The sequence below is a fragment of the Sciurus carolinensis genome, chromosome 2 (genome assembly GCF_902686445.1).
Source record: "Sciurus carolinensis chromosome 2, mSciCar1.2, whole genome shotgun sequence".
Classification (NCBI taxonomy): Eukaryota; Metazoa; Chordata; class Mammalia; order Rodentia; family Sciuridae; genus Sciurus; species Sciurus carolinensis.
This window is the reverse complement of record NC_062214.1, coordinates 117,565,985-117,582,038: the sequence shown is the minus strand read 5'-3', so window position 1 is coordinate 117,582,038 and position 16,054 is coordinate 117,565,985. Positions and strand designations below refer to the sequence as shown.

At 38.1% G+C, this 16,054-nt stretch overlaps 1 protein-coding gene across 3 annotated transcripts in view; it reads left to right on the top strand.

The window, feature by feature from the left end:
• The window catches only part of Fmn1 (formin 1), a 364,027-nt gene that overhangs the window by 239,822 nt on the left and 108,151 nt on the right, over positions 1-16,054 (top strand). The window contains exon 14 of one of the 3 annotated variants that reach the window (XM_047540774.1): positions 380-508. The exons of the other annotated variants lie outside the window; for them this stretch is intronic. Within the exon in view, the coding sequence (XP_047396730.1) occupies positions 380-426 (47 nt within the window). The 3' untranslated portion in view covers positions 427-508. Of the gene's footprint in view, positions 1-379; positions 509-16,054 lie in introns of those variants that run through there. 3 annotated transcript variants of the gene reach the window in all.

Genomic DNA, 16,054 nt, shown 5'->3' with positions numbered 1-16,054 from the left:
AACCATGTATTGGAAACTTCCTCTTTTCTCATATCATTCTTATAACAATCCTAATAGTAGGAACTATACTAACTCAGTTTTTCAGGTGAAAACTATGAAGCTTAGATAAGTTTTGTTCACACAATCAGTAAGAAGCAGATGTACTGAACTCTAATCAGGTCTACCCAGTTAGAACCCAAGAATTTTCTTATCTAGTTACTTTCCTGCTTGATACATCTGCATCTCTCTTTGCATAAACACACACACAGGTCTTTGTATATTTGGTTTATGTATGAGTATAATAATAATAATAAGACTCACGGCAAACATTCTATTTTAGTTTATATTTCTGATTCTTCAAAACAAAATGCTGAAAGCTCCTTCTTGGTTTTTTTAAAAGGTGGAAGTAGTCTCACCTGGACAGGAATTTTCCTTTGGCACTTCTAGAGTCTTATGTTTTAACCATGAAGATATCTCCTTGTCCAGGAATATAAACCCTTACCTTGGAGTCTCTGTAAGTCCCCTGAAGCACACCATGGAGGACTCAGGGAGTGTGTTAATGTGGAAATGGGGTCTGGTGTGCCAGAAGGCGAGCTTGAGGAAATGGAGAGCTTCAACCAGGAATATTTTTACACTAAGACATAAAATAAACATTTTAAAAATGTTTATTGTGAAAGAGTGCTCCGAAACCTAAGTCTCAGGCTGAGAACAGCTTGGAAATGGAAGCAGAGTAGGAAAGATCTGCTCCCGGTGGCAGGGAGAACCATTTATTTTTACTTTGGGCATAAAACTTGCTTAAATAAGGATAGTGGTTACAAGTGAATATTTTTACCTTGTAAATTATTTTAAAAGTGTGTGGGCTCTTTTTTTTTTTTCCTCTCCTGTTGATGTGGCTGAGAGAGTGAATTCAATCAAATGAATAGACTTTGTTCAGGAATATGACATATGAACTTTTGGTCATTTTTATCAATCTCCTGAAAATGGAGCTTTATCTTTATCTAAGACAAGGAGCTTGATGTGTATCATAATAAAGCAGAGCAGACCATCACATATGAGTTTTTTTCTGTCCCTCTAAGATGGCAGAATTAGTGCCCAGGCCAGTCCTCAGGAAAGCAGCAAGTATTAGCTGTGAGGAGGAAGAGCCATCGTTTACACCATGGGCAAGCTCTGCATGCCCATCTCCTCTGTCTCTTTGCCCTTATAAAACCCTTGGCCTGACCCCTCGTTTAGACTTCTGAGAAGAAACCTGATCTCTGTTTGATCTTTCCCCTTCTCTTGCCTCCCCATGACATCCCTGTGAGTTTGATGATAAATAGTAAGTGGGTGGAAGTGTGAATGAGGGGAAGAGATGGGCAGAATTTCCCCAAGGCCCTTGCTTTGGTACACCCCATTTGATCTTGGAGACTGAAGTATTATTCTGGATCTCTCAACTGACACTCCTCAGCCAATTTTAAGGAAATACAAGAGCTTCTGAGGCTGGTGGAGTTGCCTTAGAAAGGAAAATGGAACATTGTCTCAGTTATTTTTCTTCTTTGAATGGGACTTCTCCAAAAGACGCGAAGTACCACAGAAATAAATGAGGAAATGACTCCCCCCACCCCACACACATTGAATATTTAAACAAAAACGCCCTGCTAATCTTTAGAGATGCCAGTGTTTTTAACACATGAAAGGTACCCAGTAAATATTTAAAGAAAATGCAGACCCTGGGTTCTCTAATGAATTTCTTTTTCTTCTAAATACCATCTGGCAAGATGGCCAGAATCCTGGCGGTCCGTTTCATCTCACATCTCCATTCAGGTTTCACCTCCTTCTCCATAAGGCCTTAGTGTGAACCAAGATTGAATGTTTAATTGAAGAGGACATAATTTTCACACATACAGCAAAGATTTGATGAGGCTTTGAGGTTTATTGTAGCCATTAAAATGTCGTAGCTGCTGGCAAAATCCCAGAAAATGTCTAAAGCTAAACCAGATGTGATTAGCAAATTTCAAGAAGCATCAGGCCCTAGTTCTTTAGGCAGCCATGACCCTTTAGAAGAAACTTTTTTTTTTTTTTTGGGTAGTATTAATCACATCTTAACAGTAGGATGTGAATTAACTTATGGTTGATGGTCATACAGATGTCACTGAGAGGTGCAGAAGTTGCCAATCAGCATCTTTCGGGGAGACAAACTTCTAGTAGCATCTTTATGCAAGTAAGGAATTGATAATAGTATTAGCTACAATTTTGTGTGATTATTATTTGTCAGATACTTTACGTATATCGTTTCTCTTAATCCTCACAATTACCCTATGAAGCAGAAACTATTTTTGACCTCCCACAATTTAAGGAAACTAAAGATCATGGTGCTCAAGCAACTGGCCAAGGTTTCACAGGTGATGATCTATCCATATTTTGAAACTGGATATGACTCAATACCATGACCTATCTTGCCTCTGGCCCTAGGAGTCTTCATACATGTTGGAGATGAGAACAGAGAGGCATATTTAAAGCATAAAGCTCCATGAAGAAACAAATGACAAGGAGTTGCATGCACATTCCTAGAAATACATGTGTGAACTCTCAGAAAAGACATGCAGGAATGAACTTGCTTTGGAGCGAGAATGGAGCTGGGGAGAAATACAAGATAGATGGGTCTTGAAGCAAATAGATAAATGGTATTGTGTAGGATTAAAAACCAAGGCTTTGGAATCAAATGTGTACTGTTTATTTATTTGATGAAAGTAAGACCTTGTTAAGTACCATAACCATAAAAAATGTTCAGTTTCAGGGGCTGGTGCTGGGGTATTGCTCAGTGGTTGGACCCATACTCAGCATCCACGAGGCCCTGGATTCAATCCCCAGTGCCAAGAAAACAAAAACAAAAATATTCATTGTGCTCCTTCTCTCCACATTATGAAGACAGAACCAAATTCTTGAGGCTGGGGACATGTTCCTTGTATTCTTTACTCTACATCCCTTAATCAGACTATGATTTTGATTCCTCTGGTACTGTGCTATTTTAAGGAATAATTGATAAATCACATACAAATCATAGCAATAATTTCTTACTCAGCCCTGTTTGCTGGCCTTGTTTGTGTTTGCTCAAGGTTTTCTTCCCAACTTGTATGTGATAGGCAAAATAATGGCTCCCAAGGATATCCACACCCAAATTCCTAGAATCTGTGATTATGTTACCTTACATGGCAAAAGGGACTTTGCCAGTGTGGAGATGGGGAGATTACTCTGGCCTAGTCAAGTGGATCTAATCTAATCACATGAATCTTTAAAATGAGTCTTTAAAAGCTGAAGACTTTTCCTGACTGTGATCAGAGGGAGATATAACTACAGAAGAATGATCAGAGAGATGCAGTGTTGCTGGCTTTGAAGATGGAGGAAGTGGGCAATGAGCCAAGGAATGTGGGAAGCCTATAGAAATGGACAAGGCAAGCAACAGATGCTCCCTGGAGCCTACAGAAGGCTCTGCATACAGCCCTGTCAACACCTTGATTTTACTCAGTGAGACACGTGTCAGACTTCTAACATAGAGAACTGGAAGATATATTTGTGTTGTTTTAAGCCACTTAGGTTTGTTATAATGGCAATAGGAAATTAATACACCTTCTTTCTGGCTGTGCCAGTTAAAACTGGCCACCTAGAGCCCCCAGCCCCTTCAGCCTTGCCGAGACCACAGACGTAGGATTCCTCAAGTAGTGACCCTCACAAATATTGCATGAAATGTGAATTGGTGCTCTCCCAAAAGAAGTCTTTGGTTAAACAAAGTTGGAATTGCCATTTATTAAAACATTTGGTAGGAATTCACAGTTCACATGAGTTTGTAAATGATCTGGAAAGGTCTGTAGTTAAAAGAAAATGTGAATGGGTAACTGTTTAACATTTCCCAACATAAACCATAAAACATTAGTTTTCTTTCTTGAAAAAAAATTTATCGACCATATATTCTGCAAAATACAGTTTAGGAAGAAAGGATATTGATATTTCTGTTAAACTTTTAAGATGAAGAACACAGTTGTTGGTTAAATGGGTTAAATGGTTGTTAGTGGATGACCTTGTTAGAGTGGCTGAGATGAACAACTGTGGCCTTTGCTGGGTAATGTTGCTCTTAATACTGTCTTGGCTACACTGAGGAGCCAAGTAGTGGCAGCCTTGCTGAGTTTGTCATCCCTGTAAACAATACAGTAAATGACACTTGTGACATTCAAAATAAATGACATAAATGGCATTCAAAATTAATATATTGTCATCTCCCCCAAATACACATTGGTTTGGCATGATCCTATGATACTATTTATCATGAAAAATTCATTCTGGCTATGAAAATAGGAAAGCTATATTTTTTTATTGGAAAATTAGATAGGAACTCTTCAGATAGGTGTGGAAAAGTTGTCATATTCTACAAAACTTATCTAAGAAGACAAATACATTGTCACCATAGCTAACAGTAGTTACGTCACATCTTCTTTCATTAATGTTGTTATTTAATGAACTATTTACTAAATCTTTCTTTGGCAACTGCACATTAATTGGAAAAATGCAATTAGTAGTTAATCCTCAGATTGTAAGATACAATCTTGTTTGAGAATTTTGGCTGATATGCAAGTTCATGTGTATCTTAAGATAATTCTGATGATGTCTTTTTCTCTAAATATTTAAGACTATATACTTGAACATGTTCTTTCCTATGTACCATTTAGAAATATTTAGGAATACACTTACACAGTTATGTAAAGGCAAGACGCTCTGTTGACTTTTTTGATATGTTATCACTCTATAAATGTTTATCCCAGAAAGGTTTATCCTAAAGTGTTAACTCTTTCAAGCCTTCCCAAAATGAGATGCTATATGGAATGCATCAGTCAAGCATTCAACAAATGTTAAAATCTTCACAATTTGAAGAGCAGTAATATTTCTAGACTAATTCATGTTGAATTAGATCTGTCACATCTACAGGCATTTTAAATCCCTGTGTCCTTATTTCTTGGAGCACCCAGATTAGCCCAGAACCATCCAGATGAACCTTTGTTTTATAAGACTTGTACTTGAACCTTCTATCTCAAAAACTTACCTATAGGAAGTATAAATTCATTATGAAACTAACTTCAAGAAAGAGAGATTTCTTTTTTTATAGCTCTTACTAAACGATAGTCAATTCATCGTGCACATGAAGATAACAGATTGAATCAATTGATTTAACTCCATTCTTTTCCAAAGGCTCACAAAACAATGAAACAACTCTCATAATTGTTGTTTCATTGTTTGAATTGTTGTTTATCACAGACTTTGGTGAAGGATGGTATAGTGGAAATAGTTTAATTATTTGAATATGTGTGTGTAATTTTGACAATTCGAATTTGGTTAGAAAACAGAAATGATAGTCAACTCTCAATTATAGGCAGGTAGACTGGTGAGACTAAGGATTTGCCACGGTTTTTAAAAAGTTAATAATATATTGTTTTTAACTGAGTTTCACTGAGTTAGCCAAGCTGTTTACATGTTGGATATCCTCATCCGTTTAAAACCACAAGGTAGAAACATTCATCTTTGCCATTTAGCTCATTTAGCATTATAAAAAGTTAAGCATCTGGGTCAATAAATTGCTGAAAATAGTATTAAAGAGGTACTGAAAGGGGAGGCCATTTGGGGTGGGGTTGGAGACTCTGAGCACTGATGATGTGAGAAGGGAAGCCACCTGAGGAAGAGTTGATATCTCCAACAATACCAGCAGGTTGGGGGCCTACTTATCAGAAACAGGGCCACACATCTTCTTGCACTTGATCTTGCCCTTCACAAGTTTTGTTTCCATTTTAATTTGAGGTTGGTGTCTGTTGTGCTTCCCTCTTCCTATTATCAAGGTAACAAAGTCTTGACTGTAAGAAGGAGGAATACTGTTGACTGGTATTGTCAATCTGCTGTTGGGTATTCAAGTTTGTGTCAGCACAGGAAATGGGAAAAATCCCCCCCTCTCCTTCCCCACCCAGTTCTTTAATGTGTTTGCCTCATCACCCTCCTCCTCTACTCTCAGCTCCCCTACAGCCACTTGTCTCCTCCTCCATAGGGAGGTATCTGTCCACCTCTCTGTTGAGAGGATGGTCATTGGCAGACTAATTCAGTCAGTGGAGCCCAAAGCAGAATTTAAGATAGGCAATTTCCTGTTGATATTATCTTAAGAGCAAAGGAAACAATTTAAAGGAGGTCTGTAATGCTGATTCTTTCCCTTAGAGTTGCTACATTTGTTAAATAAAATGTTAAAATAAGAGGCCCAGTAAAATTTGAATTTTAGATAAATGAAGAATTGTTTTTATTAAGTATGACCTGGTATAGTAGAAAAATTTAATTGAATATGCATTTGTTCTTTAAGTTATGGGAGTGCATACCTTTGATAAATATATAAAAATCAAACTCAAAACAACAATAACCAAGTCATTTGTGTTAGTTAACTTTCAGTGGAGGAAGCTAGTGTGTTAAAAGTAGTGTTGGACTGGGATTTAGGAGATTTAAGTTTAAAGTTTAGTTCTGCCACTTGCTACAGGATGAGCTGTGCAACCTTGAAAAACAGCTTAACTACTCTGTGAACCTCCCTTGAAACAATAGAGATGATCATACTTCTCTACCCTGCCCAGCTTAAAGCAGTGTTGGCAGGGCCAGGTGAGATGGTGGAGATGGTGTGCAGGGAAGTACCTCAGGTGCTGGAGGTGCTTAACCTCACTCCTGCACCATGCAGTTTGCAGTATGCTGAATGCACACTGTGTGTTATGGAAGGGAGAAGAGGAGCTAGTCCATTAGGGCAAATCGGGCTCATTTATCACCTTTTAGGAAGCTCTAGAAGACATGACTTGAATGATTATTGACCATGCCTAATTTATTAGCTCTTTCCTCCTCCGTGGCCATTTGCCCATGGCAGTAGTTTACTGAGCCTGAACTCTGGTACAAGGCTGGATACATTAGCCAGAGTCCTGACCATGTTGCCATGGTGTTAAAAATATTTAGTTTCGCAAGCAAAGTTTTAGAAATAATTTTTTAAAAAACTTTGATATGATTTATTTTTGTAAAATGATTTCAACAAAACAGACCTTAAGGAACTGGAATAAGTATTTCAGAAAGACAGTGGGTGTAAAATGCTGAACAGCGTGGTGACTTGTGATGCAAAGCATTCAATTAAGTGCAGCATGGTGGGTAAAGGTCACACGTTTCCCAAATGGAACGCCTTCAAAGACAAATTGTACAGAAGGGAGAGAGGATACGAAAACTGAAACTTGATTCATCTGTTAATTAATGGAAGAAGTTAGTGTTTTCCTTTGAAGCCATGACTGTGGCATCTCTAGGTGGGAAGGGTGAGTTATGTCGTCCTGGTTTCTTCCTCTCAGTTTGCACTATTTCCACCAGTCAATTATAAATCAGCATGACTAACAGAAGTTATTTTGTTTGTTTTTTCTTTTGACAAAAAATGCAAAATATGAAAATAAAAGCTACTATTTTGGAAAAGTCTGAATCAGAAGTCCTCGAGTCACATTCTTGTGTCATAAGCTGTTATAAGCTTAGGCAGGTCATTTATCCCGCCACATCTCACCATCTCTGCTCCAGTGATTTTTGAGAGGATTTACCAGGATCATATGAAGGAAATACCTTTTCAGAATATAAGTAAAATGAGTAGTATTTATCCTTTGATTCCCCTGTGCCTTCCTGTTGACTTCCAGTCCCTCAGTGAGGCCTGCTGACTTACCTTCAAAACGTGTCTTCAGTTCATTCATTGTTACCTTCTCTACACTGTGTTTCTCATCTAAACCACTTGCTCCTCACTTGGCCATAATGGACTCCTAGCAGGTTCCCTTGCTTCCCCTCCTGCCCTCCCTTTAATCCAGTGTCCACCCACCAGACAGGTCAAAGCACCTTGCTATTTTGTGTTCTTTGCTCTTGAAATCAAATCCAACTTCATAGCCTTGTTCTACATTGACTCTTATACCTTCTGGTCTCATTTCATGCCATCCATTCTCTCCCACTAAATTCTAGCCACAGGGTCCTTCTTTATGTTCCAACTCAATGAGCTCTTTCTGCATTTCTGCGTCAGGACCCCTCTGCCTGGAGGAGGCTCTCAGGTACTCCCATGCCTCCAGCCTTCCTTGTGCATCCAACCTTCAGCAGCCACTTTGAATAGGGACACTCTATTAACAGTCCCAAACTGTGTGTTGCTATTAATTTCTACCTATTTATTTGTAAAACTCTCTTTCCATGTAGGCAGATACCTAATACGACCTTGTTAGTGTTTACCTGTACAATGCCAGTAAGAATTTGTTCAATCAATATTTGCTGCATGAATGAATGAATAGACAAATGAATAAATGGTAGAATTAACTAACTTCAGATAATTGCTGATTTTGCTATTAGAGAGAAATTAGATTACTTCCTTATGACCAAAGATATCAAACAAGCATCAGTGGATAGAAGGTTTCAAGAGATAGACTTTAAAGTTTTAAAGTTGTCTAAAGAAGAAATTGATAGCCCTTTGCCTACTGATAAGTTTAGAAGATGATTATGGTGGATTGGTAGGGTGGTACCCTTAGAAGGATATTGCTAGATAATTTTGAAAATTCATTCCTACTCTGAGTTTCTAAGATTATTATTATTACTGTGGTATATTTCAGTGTGTTCTGTAATTTTCCTTATTCAGTAAGGATTATTGGGTTCCTTCCTAATCTATCAGAACAACTAAAAATTCCAGGAATCCTGAATACTTACAGCATATAAAAGTCAACTGTAAAATTATATCAGTCTTAGATCTCAGGCATTCTCTTTGTAAATGACTTTCATAGATCAGCTGTTTAATTAATTCATGACTCAAATATTCTTGTACTGATGCCATCTAGAAGTAATCTTTATGCAGTAAGAGATCTTTCCAGTGTGGTCAGTAAATGGAGAAAAGTTTGACCATAATTAGGAATCATAGAAAATGATACTGGTATCACTTAATCATTTCCTTTAAGGCCAGTCAAGTATAGCATTCTTTGTCAGTCTTTTGATTCAAGAATGAGACCCTTTCCTGAGTTGTGGCTCTCTTAGAGATCCTCTCAGTTCTTCCCTGCACAATTCACATTCATAATGAATCATCTGTGATTTCCTTGTTGTGTTTTTCAAGTGGGATGTTGATTCTTAAAAATATCACCACAGTTTTTTCTAGATATTCATAATTTTTCTCAATCTTTTAAAACTGTCTTGCCTATATCTTTTAAATTTTATTTTGGAATAATTTTAAATTCTTAGAGAAGTTGCAAAGTTAGTATAGAGAGTTCTTATATAGCTCTTACCCAGTTTCTCCATTGTTAACATGTTATATTGCTATGATATAGATGTCAAAACCAGAATTGGCATTGATACTTTTCTGATTCCAAACTCTAGACTCCATTTGTATTTAATGATTTTTTTTTCCATCCATATCTTTTTTCAGTCCCAGGATCCAATCCTGAGTACCACACTGTTCTCATATTTCCCCAGTCTCTGCTGACCACCTATACCCATGTTAATCAGCAATCTTTTACCTTTTCATTTAAACTTATAGAAATAGTACTTTTTCAGTTATTTATCTACAGGTTACTATCAAGTAATGAAATTATATAAATACAATAAAAGTAACAGGTGGCATAAAAGGTTTGGAGACAACACAAGTGCCCTTGATAAGGATTCTACTCAGAGATGGGAAGAATTGCCCAAGGAAAGGAGGGAGCAACCTGCAGGCTTGTAGTGTGCCATCAGAATCAGGTAGGAGAAATGGAAGAGTATCTCCACAAGTTCATTAACAGTGTCTTTTGTCCTTGCCATTCAAGAGAAAAAAAAAGGTGTTCATGTGGTTATAATGGTGATTTTTTTTTTAACCTATGTGTTCAACTTCATCCTTTGATGTGAATGGAGCAGGCATATGCAGCTGAGAAAACTAAGACTCTGAGATGGGAAGCAGTATGGCCAAGATCACCCAGCCAGCATATAACTGAGGTCTCCATTGCTCAAGCTATGGACCATAAACTTGTATCATACTGAAACATTTTCTTCATAGAAATAGACTTCTGGGTGGGTTTGTGAATGTCAAACTATTTTTTTTTTTTTTTTTTTTTTTGCCCAAGCAAATTGTGTATCTTGGACTCTGAGGAAGAGTCACAGTCCACATGGATTATTTTCACATCAGACAACCAAATGAGTGAAGGAAAGGAAGACCTTCAGTTCAAACAAAGAGGAGAGGTAGAAATTTTGCCCAATGACTCTCACAGATTTTAGCCTCAGTATTGCTATTAAATGCTTTTAGTATAAATATCAAGTCATTTATAAACACATTTTAAGAGCAAGTATTACTCCCATATTCTAGGGGACAAATTTATTCCTACTTACATTTTTGATTTCTTAGATGGACAGGGGCCAAGGACTGAGACTCCACTCTTAAGGAACTCATGGAAAGATCAGTGTGACTTACCTGGGTACTGTTGGTACTGGTTCAGGTCCCTGCCATGCCACTTAATAGCCTAACCTCCTGTTAAGCCTGTTTTCCCATTTAAAAGGAAGGGGTAGCTATAGTGGCACTTAGTAATGTTTAGCTTACATCTGCCTAGTTCCTAACAGTTCAGAGGAACTTCCATGGGTGTCCCACATTTTTCCTAGAACTTCCCTGTAGATAGTGAAGGGAGGAGGCATGATAGCACAAGGCCAGGGTGTCTGACACCCCGGGGTCCAGATTCTGACTCAGTCACTTAGACCTGGGTGACTACTCATCTAAAAATGGGGACAATAGCAGGAGTAATCTTATAGGATTCTTATGAGAAGTAGAATGAGATGACACAAAGTCCATTGAGGTCTAAAACACTTTTGGTCATTTAAGGGCAATTTACTTTTAATTATGGACTGAGAACTTGGAATAGTTTTCAAGAATTTGCTGGACACCCAAATGAATGACATTATGTTCAAGTCAGAGTGGATGGCCAGGTGCCATGGGGCTAGTAACTTTTCCTATGCAGTAACATACAGAGAGAGGAAACACCCAAGGAAAATCGATAACAGCTAATGTGCTAAAATTGCTCATGTGACTCTATTTTTAAATTGCTTTTCTGGGGCATTTTAATAGTCTTTAAAAACATCATCAAATCTCTGCATATAAGAAAAATCTTCAGAATAGGAGGAGGACCTTGTTTGACCTTTTCAATCAGTTCATTTTTCAGCAAATATTTATTCTAAGCACTGAGCTAACTGCTAATTTTAAATAAACTCACTGAAATATCAAGTCATTTATAAACACATTTTAAGAGCAAGTATTACTCCCATATTCTAGGAGACAAATTTATTCCTACTTACATTTTTTTAAAAATTTTTTTTCAGATGTTCAGAGACCTTTATTTTATTCATTTATTTATATGTGGTGCTGAGAATCAAACCCAGTGCCTCACACATGCAAGGCAAGCGCTCTACCACTGAACCACAACTCCAGCCCCCCTACTTACGTTTTTTATTCCTCTTCTGCTAGAAACAGGAATCAGATTGTCCCTAAGAACAGTGACCTCACTTGCCAATCAGATAGTGGGAGAAAGATACACAGAGCTTACCCTTCAGCTGTACTGCACTGCAGATTCTCAAAAACATTTCAAAGTCCTTCCTTATCATGGTCCCATAGAGAGAATTAACAATATTTGCTGCTTCCAGTGTCAAGGGACTATGTACCTTGGAATTACAAATACCTAATTGTGCTTTTCAATCTAGGATGAAACTACATCTTACATTCTCCCTGAGCCCAAAATTGAATATTTTAAGCTGGAGTTGAGTTTTTAAACTGATGTGTACATTTTAAAGCTATTGTAAAATCAGTTTTGAATCGTAGTCAATGGCATGCTCCACAATGAAATGGGCCAAAACTAAAAAGGAAGCTAATCTTCTTTGAACAAGTAAATAACTGAGCATTATAATAAGTACCTGACTCTTCTTGAAGAGATAGATTCCTGGAGCTCCCCAGACCAGCAGAAGAGAACTTGAATGGGCCCTTCTTGCCTTGAAATTTTATCTCTTAGGCTCATTAATATCAGGCTGAAAATGTTGGAGAATGTACTAAGCATTTCAGAATCTACTATATTTAGCCTTCCTTAGAGGATACTGTTTAGCTGTCTTCTTCTTCCCAGCATCAGCCCTACCCAGAATTCCCCCTTTCCTCTGACAGTCTTCCCCCTTCCTGACACACTTACACCGTGCACATCACACATAGCCATGAAGTAGTCTGTTCAAGATTTCACCAAGTCATCCTCTCTAACCAGACATGACTTGGGATGCAAACTACCAGGGGCTGCTGGACCAGTGACTCTCCCTGTGCCATAACTCAAGGGTGAGGTGGAATCAATGACAGGTTTACAGGGGAGCATGGCTTTAAATAGCTGAGGTCAGTGTCTGGAGGTTTCCCGTTAATACCACTAGCAGTGTCCAACAAGCAAGACTATTGGCCACTTTGTTACCCACTCTAAGCTATTTCTGATCTGCAACTCTCTTTTCAAACACATCCTAAGAATCCCAACTCCCAGCAAACTGACAATGCAGCTCTCTTTATGTGAAGCCTTGTTTATAGGCCACAATTCTCCCGACAGATTTACAAGTGTCTGAGGAGTTTTAAAAGACGATTGCTTAACAGGCATTAAGTGAGACACATAGGACTGTGTAAATATTTTAGCTGGAATAGGGGATTTTTTAAATTGTCTGAGCCAAATATTGCATTAAATCTGAAGACAGTGGCAAACTGATTAGCATTTGTTGCCAACTTTAAACTTTGCCAGCAATTCCCGTAGCCAAGACTAGACACCAGAATTCATCCACCAGTTTAGGTTGTGTTTTTAAAATAACTTTCCATCCTTTTCTCTTTTCTCCTCTGTCTTTCCATCTTTTCTCCTTTATTTCCTCATGATCCATTTGGATGTAAGCACTTTCCAGAGCAGAAAATTATAGTTAATGTGACTAACCAGGAAGGGCTAACACACAGAATAATGGGCTCAGAGGTCAGAGAAACCTTGGAGAGCTTGCAGCTGTCCTGACTGAGCAGTGTGGATACAGGTTGTGTTTTGCAAATGAGTTTGTGTTTCTTAATCACTGGCCTCTTTGTAGCCAGCTGTTGCACTGCTGGAAGGAAAATAGTCCAAAGATCGGCATTGCTCCCTTTTACGGATTTCCTTGAATCATACAGAGGCAAGCCTGTTGCCTTTAGGATTTGTATGTGCAAGAGAGTCTATCACCTAATTCAAATAAAAGTTGCCACACAAATAAGCTTCTTTACTCCAGAAGAAGTATTTGCTAACATAGCATTCATACAGGAAAATCGTTTTCCTGAGTTAAGCAGTGAGTGAGCTGTTTTGCTCTACCTTGGGTGTGATTTCCGTGGGAGTGAGGTGTCCAACCTGGTGGAAAAGGTAGAAAGTACAACTCGGCCTCTGCTGATTCTATCAGCAACCTCAGAATTTTTAACCCCCTAATTCTCACTAATGGCACGTGTGTACTTCTTGAAGTACAACTCAATGGGATGCTCAAAAATGTAGGTTCTATCTGTTCTTCTCAAAAGTCTTAGATTGTAATCATGCTTCTAGATTATTCCTTGGTATTGTTGATCAGCAGGTGTGAGCATCCTAAAATTTTGTGTGCTTTTAATTATACTTATGCACATTTTATAAATCTGAACTTTTGATATAAATTTAGACAGCTCTCAAATTCAGATAGCTCCACTGATATTGACAGAAGCATAATTTACATTTAAATTGAATGTGATATGTTAGGGCCTTTCAAAAAAACTGCTTTCACAGACAGACCTCAGACCTAGTTTTTTTAAAAACTTTTTTTTTTTTGTAGTTGTAGATGGACAGAATGTCTTTATTTGTTTTTACATGGTGCTAAGGATCGAACCCAGTGCCTCATATGTGTTAGGCAAGCACCCTGCCACTGAGCTACAAGTCCCAGCCCTCAAACCCAGTGTTATGTCATGATTAATACAGATTATATTAACCTTTGCATATCACCAGTTACCATCCATGCTTGAGTGAGTTACGTCTTGCATTGTCCATTCTAGAGAATTATCACTTTGTGTTGCCCACAGCCCCTGTGCACCTGGGGCAAGCACCACTCCAGCTTGTATAACCCAGCTGCCTCTGCAAAGAGGCACAGAAGACACACTCTAATTTTTTAAAATCCCCCCACCTGTGTCAGCCTTCTCATTGTGGTTTTGCCCTTGGTGTGACAAAATCAGTTTGGCTACCATGTAATGAGGAAAAAGGACTTTCCTATTTTATCTGTAATTCCATCCTTGTATCCTAAAGAAGATATCCTGAATTCAGAATAAGTCTGTGAGAACATGTATGTGACTCACAGCCTGACGCATTGTTAGACTAAGGTAGAAAGGGCTTCCCTGCCCAACTGTAGGGAAATTAAGTGAATCTGATGCAAACACATGATACAGTTTCATGTGATTGTGAAACACAATGTTGGTAGGTTTTTGTGAATCTGAGCATGTATACATGCAATGTTAGCAGAAAGAATAAAAACAGCAGCATTTCCTTGTCAAATATAAGCAGGTAAAAAACATACATAAAGGTAATAGAGGATCCAGGGCTGTAATGCAGAGGCCTAGACACAGGGTGAAAAATTAAAAATAAAAAGATAGATGTGGATTGTGTTCTGATCACAGTACTATGATTCTACGCTATTTTTTTTAAATGTTTTTCAAATCTCTGTGTGTTGCCTTCATAATTCCTTTTAGAAGTTAACTGTCGTGATCTTCCCCAAGATGAGTTTCCTTCCTCTTAGAGGTCCAGGAACTTCCTGCTTAGGCTACTTGCCTTAGGCCTCCTATTATCCAGTCAACCTTAAGACCAGAATCTTGATGAATGTGTCTTTTTCTTCCATTATATCACAACTTTCCTAGCTATTTCTTAAAATTCTTTCTTCTTAGAAGTAAATTTATGTTAAAGTGTTAATGAATACTTTATAATAATTCTTTCTTTTTGAAATAATAGATGTTTTTCTAACAATATTTTCTGGAATTATCATCTTTACTTCAAAGGAAATCTTCCAATGGTGATGATTTTCATGGGGACCAATGCAAGGAATATTTTTGAATAAATGGTTGGATCACTTAACACCCTATAAATCAAATCATGCCCAATCCATCTATATTTAGGCCTAGTCATGGGTAGGTGATTAATGAATATTTTTCATGTTAATGTCTCGCAGACCAAGACTGCGTCCATAACCACATAATCATTGCAGTGGAAATTCTGACTCAGCTGTGATGTTTGATAGGAGAGTACTATGAACAGTGCTTTAGACAATACTGTGCAAAGACTCTAGTCAGTGGCCCAGCTTTGCAAGTCTTTCCAAGTCCTAAAACATACTGGCATGTCCTCACTTAGCCCTGTCACTTCTGCTTAAATTTTTTCATGGAGAATACTCATAATCATGGGACATTAAGGTACATTTGATCTTGGGCAGCCACCCTCCGTGGAGTGAATCAGAATCATGGGATTCCCTGAGCTCAAGCTTCCTGGTGGGTTTATTTTTACACAACATTCCTCTGGGGAAAGAGGCACCCACTCTCTAGGGGACTATGCCTCTACTGCCCTTACACAGAGTAACCCTAGGCCCTGAGGAATCTCTTCTTGTACGGAATGATTTTTGTGAGATGAAGATTTGTGAATTTTCTTGAAGGAGTAGAAAAGGACTCTTTCTAATGAGTCCTACTACCACCAAAGGCTAATGCATCTAAAATATCCCATGCAGAAAAGAACAAGTTCAATTTCAAAATCACCAAAAACATAACCCCTCCCTAGCCTTTTTTTTTTTTTTTTTTTTTTTTTTAATCTATAACACTTAACTCAGAACTGGAGCTATATTTTAGTCCAGCTTCTCCTACTTCCCCATTTTGCTATTCTAGCTTAACTTCTTAAACACATGGCTAAGGGCTCTTACTGACTCATCCCACCCCTTCCAACTTGACTTCCTTCCTCCACCCCCACCTCCTTGGAGTGCTTTTGAGCTCACCAGTGACCTCCATGTTGCTAGAAGCAGTGGTCATTCCTTTGTCTTC